Source organism: Galeopterus variegatus, unplaced genomic scaffold (assembly GCF_000696425.1).
Source record: "Galeopterus variegatus unplaced genomic scaffold, G_variegatus-3.0.2 Scaffold714, whole genome shotgun sequence".
NCBI lineage: Eukaryota > Metazoa > Chordata > Mammalia > Dermoptera > Cynocephalidae > Galeopterus > Galeopterus variegatus.
The window spans coordinates 523,873-535,437 of record NW_007726825.1 but is presented as its reverse complement, the minus strand read 5'-3'; the positions used below and the strand labels follow the sequence as shown (position 1 = coordinate 535,437).

The 11,565-nt window shown below is 62.7% G+C and overlaps 1 protein-coding gene across 1 annotated transcript; it reads right to left on the bottom strand.

Annotated features, from left to right (window-relative positions):
- Positions 1 to 159: 159 nt before the first annotated feature.
- TONSL (tonsoku-like, DNA repair protein) lies at positions 160 to 11,484 on the bottom strand. The gene is made up of 24 exons (XM_008571739.1): positions 11,391 to 11,484; positions 10,762 to 10,945; positions 10,305 to 10,434; positions 9,753 to 9,924; positions 9,551 to 9,665; positions 8,834 to 8,979; positions 8,612 to 8,764; positions 8,217 to 8,342; positions 7,874 to 8,063; positions 7,285 to 7,364; positions 7,107 to 7,196; positions 6,657 to 6,729; positions 6,367 to 6,530; positions 6,174 to 6,297; positions 5,297 to 6,051; positions 5,114 to 5,190; positions 4,610 to 4,763; positions 4,460 to 4,538; positions 3,741 to 4,042; positions 3,378 to 3,549; positions 2,803 to 2,978; positions 2,307 to 2,380; positions 1,411 to 1,544; positions 160 to 416 (listed from the first exon to the last, which is right to left on the bottom strand). Exons 1-24 carry the CDS (start codon positions 11,415 to 11,417, stop codon positions 223 to 225), a joined length of 3,891 nt encoding a protein of 1,296 aa, XP_008569961.1. The 5' UTR covers positions 11,418 to 11,484; the 3' UTR covers positions 160 to 222.
- Positions 11,485 to 11,565: the final 81 nt, after the last annotated feature.

Below are 11,565 nucleotides of genomic sequence, written 5' to 3'. Positions count from 1 at the left end.
CCCCCCCGAGCTCGACCCTTCTGCCTGCGCCTGCGCGGGACGCCTCTGCCCAGAGGGTCCGCCAGATGAGGTCTCCGTAGGAAGTTTCTGGGGATAGGAGCAGCGGCACAGTGAAGCCCCGTCTTACACCGCCCACCTGCCTTCCAGGCATCCACGGGATGGAGGCAGCAGCTTCGTTTATTAAGGGCTTGGGGTGGGGTGGAGTGGGGGGCAGCGCCGTGGTCAGAGGCGCCGGAAGAAGAGCCTGGGGCCCCGGTGCAGCGTGCACTCGCCGGGGCCAGGCTGGCCGGGCAGCCGCGGGTGCGGGGCGTCGCGATCCTCGGCGCACAGGCGTCTGCTGCACAGCTGCAGCTCCCGCAGCTGCGTGGTGATCCTGTCCCAGAGGTCCCGGTCCAAGGGGCCCTGGATGGTGCAGCCTGCAGTGGGGCACAGGCCTCAGCCCTGCAAGACCCACGGGACTCCCAAACCCTTGTTGTTTCTCCCTACTAGCATGGCCCTTGGGAAGAAACACCTCCTCAGAGGGCCCCGGGCTGGAGCGAGGTGCAGTGAGCAGAGCCCAGGAGAGGCCCCGAACACTCTCCAGGAAGAAGAGGAGGCCTCTCTGCATAGCCAGTGGTCAGGCAGGAGAAAGGGTGGCTCAGACCAGTGCTGCACTCATACCTGTACCTCTGACAGTGTCCCCTTCTCAGTCTATGACTACACCTCAATTGCCATCCAAACATGAGCATAAGGGGGCTGCTTGCAAATTGGTACACTGAGGGCCTGAGTGGCTCAGAGCACTTAGCTGCCAAGAACCCAGGTGTGTGGGGAGTAGCCCCCGGCTGAGTGCAGGTCTCCTACCAGCCTGCCTTCAGGCACATCTTTCTGGAGAAGGCAGCCTGGCCCCATGGGGTGGGGGTTGAGGTACAGAAGAACCCAGGGGCTCCCCTTGTGCACACCCATTTCCAGCCCTTGTACCCTGGAGAGCAGAGCCTAGCATTCTGCTGCTGGACCCCAGCTGGTCGGCCAGTTCATAAAAGCACCTCCCCTGGGGTTGTTCTCCAGACAGCTCAGGTGGGGAACTGCCCTGGTGAGGCCAGAGTGAGGAAAAGCTGAATCAGGCTACAGCCTGGGCCACAGCAGGGCAGGTAGGGTCAGAGAAGACCCTGCCAGAAGTGGGAGGGTCCCCTGGTGGCAGCTGTCACCACCCTGACCTTGGGCTCCCTCTTCTGGCCACTGAGAACGAGTAAGTCCCTATGGAAGGGTCCTGCCTGCCATGGTCTGCTCTGAGGGTCAGGTTGGATGGGCCAGAGGCAGCAACCCCCACACTCTCCCCACCCCATCATCTTAGGAGCTGAGCTGGTGCCCCTCTCCTGCCACACTGCATTGCCCCCCACCGCACCAGCCTCATGGAGCCAGCCCAGCCCTCACCTGACAAGCCAAGGAAGCTGAGGCCTTGTGGCCGCTCCTGGAGGGTGGACAGGAGCTCCTCCAGGCTGGTGCGGCTGATCTCAGGGTTGGCTGACAGGTCCAGTGAGATGAGTGAAGGACAGAGAGGGAGACATCTAAGACAATGTGGGAAAAAGTGCAGGGGTCAGCTTCCAGAAGGAGCCCTCACCCCATCACTAGGGAAAGCTGCCCAGAGACACCCTCAGCTCTGGGAGCCACAGGCCAAGCCCAGCATGCTCTCCCCAGACTGTCTCACAACCTTGTCACCCAGGTGGTTTGCAGACAAGGCTGGCAGGCACTGCCCAGGGGTCAGGACCATGAAGGCCAGCTCTGGGTGTGCATGGCCTGGTTTGGGCACCTCTTTTTTTTTTTTTTTGTCTTTTTCGTGACCAGTAAGGGGATCGCAACCCTTGGCTTGGTGTCGCCCACACTGCGCTCACCCAGTGAGCACACCAGCAATTCCTATATAGGATCCGAACCCGCGGCAGGAGCGTCGCTGCGCTCCCAGCGCTGCACTCTCCCGAGTGCGCCACGGGGTCAGCCCGTGGGCACCTCTTGATGTGGCTGAGAACTAGCCAAGATCCCAGGGTATGAAAGTGGTGGTACCTGTGCAGGTTGGTGCACAAAACCCACAGGGTAGTGAGAAAGGACACATCTGAGGGAAGAGCTCTCAAGAGCAACAGGGGAGGAGTAAGAAATGTGAAGAGGGCGCATGCCAGCCGGGCAAGCCCTGGAGACCAGTGTCAGCTGGAAGGAGCCAGGCCTTGGGGCACCCTTGTGGGGAGGAGCTGGCACCAGCTCTGTGGCCCTTCCTGCCTGACCCAGCTTCGACCCCGGGCCTTGAGATCAGACCCCCTCAGGACAGCAAGCAGTGTTACCTGCTCAGGTCTCTCACTGCCTTGTCACCCAAGTGGTTTGCAGACAGGGTCAGGTGGGTCAGAGCACAGCCTTCCTGGACATAAGCAGAGGCCAGAGGGAGCTAAGCCTAGTGAGGCACCTGCCCTCCCCACCTCCCAGCAGAGGCCCCCACACCCAGGAGGCCAGACACCTGAGGCCCCAAAAAGGAGTGGCATCTCCTCCACTTGGTGATCAGAAGAAAATGCCTCTCCTACAGGTGAGAGCACTAGTGTGCCCTTGGGGCCTGCCTGGGGGTAGGGAAGGCCACCCTGGGTCCCAGGTGTCCTTCCTGGTGGCCAGGAACTGTCTGAGGCAGCCAGCTGTACAGGAAGTATCCCCCACATCTGTTCTTGCCTAACCCACAGTCCTCTCTCCAGAACCCCTTCCAGCCCCGTGATGGCCTCAGGGGTGGAACCTTTGACCTTTGGTCTCTGAGGCCCAATGTTCTAGCTTGGTGGCCCCTTCCCCACCTCGTACCTTGGTCAGGTATCCGACCACGGGCTCCATGAGGCCAGAGTCACTCTTGCCAGCTGCCACAGAGGCGAGCTCTAGGTGTAGGAGAGTAGGAGCAGGCAGGCTCTGCAGGGCCCTGGCCACCGTGGGGGTGCCCAGAGTGTTGTAGGACAGGGACAGGGTCTTCAGGTGCTCAGCATCTGCACCGGGGCCAGATCCTGTCAGTCCTATGCAGCCACCACACCCTGACACCCCCAGAGTTCTGGGCCCAGAACCCTCATGACCCATTTGGGGAAACTGTTATCCCTGAACTTTTGTGTGGGGAAACTGAAGTTTAGAGGGCAAAGCTCTTGGCCGAATTCCCCCAGCTGGGGAAGGACAGGGCCAGACACCTGAGCCCAGCTTCCCCCATTTCCAGGTCCCTTGCCTGCTCCCACCCCATGACTAGACAGTCCCTGGGCAGCTTGGCATGGGTCCTGGGCCAGGATGTCAGTGCATGGTTGGAGGGTGGGTCAGGGGTGCCCAGGCTGCTTTGGCTCAAGGCCTCTGAGTCCCTCAATACCCTAGGGTTGGGGAGCAGACTGGCCTGGTTAGCTCACCTTGGAAGGCGCTACCCAGGGCCACTTGGTGGCTCAGGAAGAAGCTGGGGCCAAAGCCACATGCCTGCAGGCGCAGAGTGCTAAGCGAGGGGCAGGCCCGCAGGAGAGAGGCCAGGGCCTGGCCACAGCTGTCCCCCAGGGGGTTCATGCTTAAGTCCAGCTCTTCTAAGTTCTGTGGAAGACACAAACCAGGCACTGAGCTCCCAGACATGTGTGCGCAGGTTTCCCCTCAGAGGGTCTGGTCTCCTTGCACAGAGCTTGTTCCAGAGCTGGGCACTGACCAGCAACCCAGACAACTGGCAACTAGCTGATTGGGAACACTGATGCCATCCGGTTGCTGGCCCTTGCTCCCCATGCTTCTACCTGCAAAGTGGCTTGGCCTGGGAGGCCTGTGGCCAGCTGGCGCAGGCCTTCAGAGCCCAGGTGATTGGAGGAGAGGTCGAGGAGGACCAGGTTGGGCATGGTACCCAGGGCAGCCAGCAGCTCGGCAGCACATCCATCCCCTAGTCGGTTCCCTGCTAGGCGCAGCTCCCGAAGTGCCGTGTGTAGCTTGAGTGCCCGCAGCAGGGGTGTGAGCTGGGCCTGGTGCAGGGCCAGGCGGCAGGCGCTGAACGAGGGGCCCATGCCCTGGCGATCCACAGCCTGCAGCACCTTTTGGTGCTCCCCTGGGGAGTGAGGAGGGGATGTGGGGTCACCTGGAGGGTGCCTACCGTTTCTGCACTCTTAATCCTGGAGGACAAGCCAAGCGGCCCCTCCTCGCTAACCTTGCGGTCCCCCACCCACAAACTGTGGGTCCAGTGTAATGTAACCCTGTGCGTCCAAGTGGACCTGTGGGGCACTAACCTCCATTGGCCACCCCCATACCCAGTCCCTGAGACAGGCTTCCTGGAAACGGCCCTGGTGGTTCAGCCCATACCACCCCTCAGGTGCAGGACACAGCCCCCATCAGGAGTCAGGCTGGGGGAGGAGCACCCCTGCACCCAAGGCCTGCAAGCCTACGAATGACAGGGGTGGGCAAGTGCATGCCAGCGGCCCCGCCCAGGCCTCCTCACCCAGAAGCTGCAGCTCTCCTGAGCCCTCACCTTGCCCCAGGCTCTGGCAAGCCCTGCGGTAGCGCTCAGTCAACGGGGGGAGGTCCCACGAAGTTACTTCAGCCAACACCTGGAAAGCACCATTGGCAAGCAGTCCAGGGCGCCTTCCCAGGGTGCCCAGCTCTGGCTCCTGCTGCTCACCTCATCATTGCTCTGTAGCACATCAGGGATGGGGTCCTGGGGGGCCAGCAGCGCCCCCTCCTTCCGCAGAGTGAGCTTCGGCAGCAGCCCACAAGACTGGTAGTAGCGCTGGGCAGCCTGCTTGGCCAGCCAGGCCACGGCATGGGCCTCGCTGCTGGGGACCGACAGCACACTGAGCCATGGCCCTACCAGGCCCTACACACAGCCACGAGATGCCCTAAGGCCCTGCTGTCCCGGCTTAGGGCCCACAGCTCCCCCCTACACTACCTCCCCCGTGGCTGGCCTCCTCCCATCCTGCAGCCCAGCATGCTATGGCTCCTTTGTCCATTACTAGTGTCTGTGAGGCCTGCCTGCACCACTCTAGGGACCTCTACCCATGCTGTGCACCCTCACCGAAGCCTGCCACGCACCCTGGGCTCAGGGGCACCAAGTCAAAGGAAGCTCTTGTCACATATCCCTGACGTGCCAACGTGAGTGTGGCAGGGTGGGCAGAGGAGACCTTACCTGTGTGGAACAGGGATGAGGAAAAGGTTATCCTGCACTCGAACCCGAACCCGGATCGGAGGAGGCAGGACTGGAGCCTGGCAGGTGGGGACAGTGGGGAGAGCCAAGTCAGGAGACTTGGAGGCTGCCACCCCACTGGCCCCGAGCCGGGGGACCAGACCTGCCCCAGGCTCGCACACCCACCGAGGGCTGGCCTGCCACGGGATTCTCCCCGCTGGGCCTCCCTGGGGGCTCTGCTGCCAGGCTGCTGTCTCCTGCTCTGGCCAGCGTGCTCCAACTCTCAAGATGGGTCAGGCGGGTCTGCCGGGCCCAGGCCTGGGACCCGACGGGACGCTCCTCAGTGTCGGACCCTGAGCCACTGGGCCTGTCCCTACAGCCCTGGGGCCGGGGCTGGCAGCTGTCCTGGCGGCTGCGGGTCAGGGGTGCATCGAGCTCCAGCCAGTCACCCACCAGGCACTCCTCCTCTGGGATGAGCGCTGCCTGCGGGGCAGGGGCTTCGCGCAAGCCCTGAAGTGGGCTGGGCCCGGGGTGGCGGCTCTGGGCACTGCCCACGCCTCGGATGGCTGCCCGGTAGGCCGCCTGGCTGGCACTTGCTGTGGCTGCTACCCTGCTGCTGGTAGGGCCAGGCTTCCGGGCCTCAGCCTGCTGGGCGGGGGCAGAGCGCCGAGGTCTCTTGTGGCGCGGCCGGGGGGCGCTCATGCTGCCCTCACTCTCTGAGCTGCTGCTGCTGCTGCTGCTGCTACTGCCTGGCCTGTGCCTGCCCCTGCGAGGCCGAGCCACCGCCTGCCCTGAGGAGACCCTGGCTCGGGCCTGAGAGGACTCTGGGGGTGTGGGGGTGTGAGAGCCGGGCTCTCGGCACGGGCTCGAGGGAGGAGAGGTCTCAGGGTCAAACAGGAGACTACTGGGGACAGCCCGGGGAGCCTGGCAGTTCTGCAGAGCTGTGGGAGAGAGAACCTGTCATGAGATACGGCCCAGTACCTCCTCCCCGCCACCTATGCTGAAACATCCTTTGGGATCAGGCAAGGGGCAGTATCCCCAGGGACGGAGCAAGCTCTCTTGCCTGGACCTGAGGCAGCCGCCTGGAGCAGCCTTTCCATGGCTCCAGCCTTCTGTCGCGTTTCACAGTCCAGGTCCCTGAAGTATAGCTTCACCCACTGCTGCAGTGTCTCCAGCGGGCTGTGGCCCTGTGTGGCACCCAGCTGAGCAAGCAGCCCCATCCCACAGCCCTCCCCAGCCAGCCCTCCCGGGCTTACCTTCCTAGTCCGTAGAGTGACGGATGCCCCCCGCTCAATGAGCAGCTCAGCCACCTCAAAGTGGCCACAGTTGAGGGCATCATGCAGGGGGGTGATGCCCTCGCAGCCCTGGCCACCTGGGTCATCCACCGCAGCTCCCTGGTCCAGCAGGAAACGGACGATCTCTGTGGGCCGGGGGACATGAACCCAGTTCCCAGTGCCCTGCTCGGTGCCCCTTCCCATCCCACAGGCCCGCTCGATCCTGTGCCAGACTGCCTGGCGGCTGTGGTCGGGGCGGATCCCTTGCTCACCCAGATGCCCATAGTTGCAGGCCTCATGCAAGGGCGTCCAGCCACAGTAGTCCCGAGGGTTCAGGGGGTGGCCCTGTGATCAAGGACAGGAAGAAGCCTGGCCCTGTGTGCCCGTAGCCCAGCCCTGGAGAGGAGGGCCCAGTCTCCATGGATCCATCCCTTGGCCTGGCTCTCTCTTCCTCTGGCCAAGGTCTTCCAGTGAGGGAGATGCCTCTCCACCCCGAGCAGCCATGCAGCAACAGCCCACCCTCTAGCCTCGAGCCTGCCCTGTCACTGTGTGAAGAGACAGTGTGCCCGGCTGAGGGCCTGAGGCAGGAGAAGGGGTGCCCCGTCTCAGCCTAGCTGACCGACTCAGCCACAGCCTGGTGCTGTGCTGTGCTGGGAGGAAGCCGAGTTAGAGAGATCAGGGATACCCCACCCAAACCTACAGCTCCCCCTGCCGGGGCCCACCTGCTGCACAAGGTCCTGGACACGGCGCAGCCGCCCTTCAATGCAGGCTCGGTGCAGCAGGGTCTCCCCCAGGTCGTTCCGCCGGTTCCACTGCAGGGACAGCCGCCCCAGAAGGGGCAGAGGCATGAGGGGTTGGCAGGGCAGCAGAGTGGCGGGGAGGGCAGCCATCCCCTCTCACCTTGTTCATCTTCCGCCGCCCCAGGCAGCCCCGCAGCTCCTCGTCCTCGACGCGATGGGATGGGCTGTCTGCGTCCTCCCCTGGAAGAGACAAGCCACCACCCCAAGTGAAGGCCCTGCTCCACCGCAGGACCCAGGGGTGGGAGGGCCGCCCACCCCCTCATGTCTGCCTCTGCGCAGCTGCTAGGCCGGCTCTGGAGGGCTTTGGGGATGTGCACGGCTCCCACACGTGGCAGACAAGGCCCCGTCTCACCTCCCATGGACGGCACATGTGCCTATTAACAGCCCATCTTCCCAAGCTCCGACCCCGTGCTGCCTCCCCTGCTGACACCCACTTGGCTTACAACCACTGTCTCCTCCAAGAAGTCCTACGGGCCTGCCCCAGCCCCTGCATGCGGCCACCTCCTCTGTCCACTTCCATGGAAGCACTGGTCACCCTACTTGCCCACGGCCGTCCCCACCCCACATCCCCCATAACGAGCCCTGAGCAAGCTCCATGAGCACCCTCCATCACCAGCCCATCCCAGGGAGAAACCACCAGGTGTAGCCAGCACGGTGGCCACAGCGCCACGGCAGCATCCGGCTCTCACCACTCTCTGAGAGCTCCACCTCGCTGGCCTCCAGGGCCTCACTGGCTGCTGCTGCTGCCGCCTCTGCCTCTGCCTCCTCCTCCTCCTCATCTTCGGCCACACTTAGCTCCCGCAGTTTGGTTTCAGTGCCAGGGGCCTCTTCAGGCTGCAGCCTCAGCTGCACAGCATGGAGGTGCTGCAAGACCTGCCTCTGAGGAGCAGAAGGGGCATCTAGCACAGGGCCAGGGTGGGACAAGCAGGGCTGGGGCGAAGGGGATTTGGGGAGAGATGGAGACATGGAAAAAGGGGGCGCAAGGCAGCAGAGCTTGCTGAGGATCAGCATGGGTGGGGCAGGCTCTTGCACCTGCAGCAGGGGCTGCTGGGCCTGCTGGGCACAGCTGAGAGCCTTCTGGAAACATGATGCCAGTAGTTCATAGGCATCGCCAGCCTCCTCACGGGACAGTGCAATGTTGAACCAGGTCTTGGCCTCCTGGAGCAGGGGAGAGGATAAGGTTGGTGGCTGCTGCCCACACATCCTGCTGGCCACAGCCATGGCATGGCTCCCCCTGCTGCCCGCAAAAAATGGGAACATCTGCCTTGGCTCTGAGCCCCATTTCCCAACTACTGGAGGCTGACAGTCCTAGGAAAGCACCGCCCACCCAATAGGACATCCATCCATGTGCACCACTCAAGAACAGCAGTCCTGAGTCAGGGCTGGGGACAAGCACGTGCCCTGGGAGGGGAGCAAGGGCACAGCACCTCCAGGGCACCACCGCTGCACAGTCTCAGTTCCTCTTCATAGTGGTGCACGGCCCGGCGGTGGTCCTTCATGTCTCCCAGTGTGGTGGCCAGGGACACATGAATGATGGCCAGTTCAGGCCCTGGTCTGTTCAGCAGCTCTGCAAAGCACAGCTGGGGAGCCAGCACCAGTGAGCCCCAGGCCATCACACTCTCCTCCCGCCCCAGCCACAGGCTACACACCTGCTTCTGGTAAGCCTCAGCCGCCTTGGGGAAGTCACCAGCCTTAGAGAACAGGTCCCCCAGCTGCTCACAGATGGCCATGGCGCCCTGAGGGTCACTGCCCTCAGCCTCCTCCAGCTGCTGCTGCAGCCAGACCACTGCCAACACTGCCAGAAAGAGTCTCGAGGGAGGCAGCAGCATAGCGCGGGGCCCTGACCCCAGCTCTGCTGTTAGCCATGTGCCCTTAGGTGGACCATCTGTCTCCACCTGCCTGTTGGCAAAAGTAGGAGAATCTATCTCCTAGGATTGTCTGGAGAACTAGAAGGATACACTGAACACCTTGGAACAGAGCCTGGCTTGCATCTCTGACCACTGCCAGCCACTATTGACCGTCACATGGTCAGTGCTCCTGTCCCACACACATGCCACCTGCTCTCCCACCCGCTGGGGTGAGGGAATGACTATGTCGACCAAGGTGCTGGCTCCTGAGCAAAGGCCCAGCCAGTCTCCCGATCACCATTCAGTGCCCCTTGACAGGCTGTGCTACGGGCTCAAAGAAAAACAAGGGTCTCCTCCCAACAGGAAGTGGAGAGACCTGCACCTCTTTCTGGAAGAGGCCCAATGCTGAAGCTGTCTCCTTCTCAAGGACTCATGCTCAGGCTCCTTCTGCCAAGAGAGAAGAGCCCTCCCCACCCCTTCTGGGGGGGTTGACCCCCTCAGGCCCCCATCCGGGCTCACCATGCTTGAGGTTCTGGCAGACTGCAGCCCTCTGCGAAGGCTTCTGGGAGCCCAGCCTGTAGGCCTTCTTCAGGGCTCGTTTGGCAGCTGAAAAATCCCCTAGGTCTTGGAGGACCTGGCGAGCAAAGAAGGCGAGGCTTGCAGACCCCCCAGCATCCAGGCCCAACCAGGGGATGTGCCCAGAGCCAGGGGGAGCATGTACCTGCGAGACCACCACACAGCACTCGCTCTCCAGGAACCGTTTCTTCATGATGCGCGCGCACTCCCGGGCCCCCTCCAGGCAGCGAATGGCCTGAGAGTGCTGCCCTCCACGCCAATGGATGGTGCCCAGGTTGTAGCGGGCACGGAACAGATCCTCATAGAGGTGGTTCTGCCTGTGGGGGTGACAGGTGCTCAAAGTCCCCAGGACACTCTGGTTTTGGAACAGTAGATAGTGGGTAGTGAAGAGCTCAAGACGGCTGCTAATGTGTACAGAGCGTTCAGCCAGTTACAGCTACCGATGCCACACGGATTCCAGCCCTGCCATGCTACATTTTCAGGGCCCAAACCAAACCTGCTTGCCCCCTGCCCACAGCACAGACGTTAGGAGCCTCTCTGCTCATGGAAAATTGACTGGGTGATGGGGAGAGTGAGGGCTGCATGAGGTCCAGCCAGGTTGCTCTCTCTGGAGTATCCTCGGAGTGACTTGTCCCCCAGCAACTTCCTCCAGGAATGGGGGGTTCTGCTCCCGCGTGGGGCAGGGTTGGGTTCTTACTCAGCGAGGAAGATGCTCTTCTTAAAGTAGTTGTTGCACAAGGCCATCTGCTGCAGGCTCTCAAAGGTAAGGCCCAGGTTGAGGTACAGCCGGGTCCTCATCTCACTCAGCTCTCGCTGGGCCAGTGTCCCTGGAAGGTGCCCCCTCCAAACACTTAGCTGCCTCCTCCCCATGTGAGATTTCCAGATCTGGCCCTGTTAGGGCCTGTCCAGCCTCTCCCCTCCCATCCCCCACCCTCCGTGGATGCCAGAAGTCCTGCTGCACAGAGTACAGAGGAAATAAAGAGCAAATGATTGTCAGATTCAGGGCCATGAGGAGCATGGGCCCTGCACTCCCCATACACAGGTGCCTTGTAAAGGAAGGCCCTGGGAGGCAGAACCCACCAAGCTTGCTGGGCAAGCAGTGGGGCAGTTCAGGAGGTAGGGAGTGTGGAGGGGCCAGCCCCGAGAGCACCCACCCTCCAGCTTCTCATCCACGATAGTCAAACTCTTTTCAAAAGCAGCCTGCGCCTGCAGCAAGGCTTCCCTCGACTGGCAGTGGTCATAGATATCCAAGTGGGTGCGGCCAATGGTGGCCCAGGCCCTCTGCAGCTCAGTGTGGTTGGACAGGGAACCCGCCAGCTCCAGGTAGCGGTGCTGATGCTGGGAGTGGAGAGAAATCCCTTCTGTGAGCTGACCCCACCTCAAGCAAACCCTGTGTGTCTCAACTTCAGAGGATCCTATGCCTGCCCAGGAGAGCCTCCCTTCTCCCCAAAACCCCTATGTAGCAGGCCAAGGCCAGGCCACACACGCCCCATCTCTTCTGTGGCGACAGACACTCCACACTGCAACCAGGCAACGTTGTCACGGAGAGAGAAGGACTGGGAGTCAGCTGGGGAGTTGCAGCCCCGCCCCCAGCAGCCAGGGTCGGGGAGGGCTCTGTGCGGACAGTGGATCTCGATCCCCCGCAACACAGCCGAAGTGATATGTTCACTAATGGCTTCTGGTGCCAGGAAAGACTGTGGGGCCCGCATCTAAGGGCCGCACAAGTGCAAGCCCACGGCTGGGGTGTGGCTAATGGGATGCGGTCCTTCCTCCGCGCCCGCACCTGCAGGGCAGCCTCGTAATCCTGCATCTCCGCCAGACGCTCTCCGATCTTGCGGTGGGCCACGGCGCAGCCCAGGGCGTCGCCCGCGCTCTCCAGCAGCTGCCGCTCCTGCCGGTGCTCTGCCAGGGCCTCTGCGTAGCGGCCTGCGCGGGCCCGCCCGGCACGCATAAGCCCT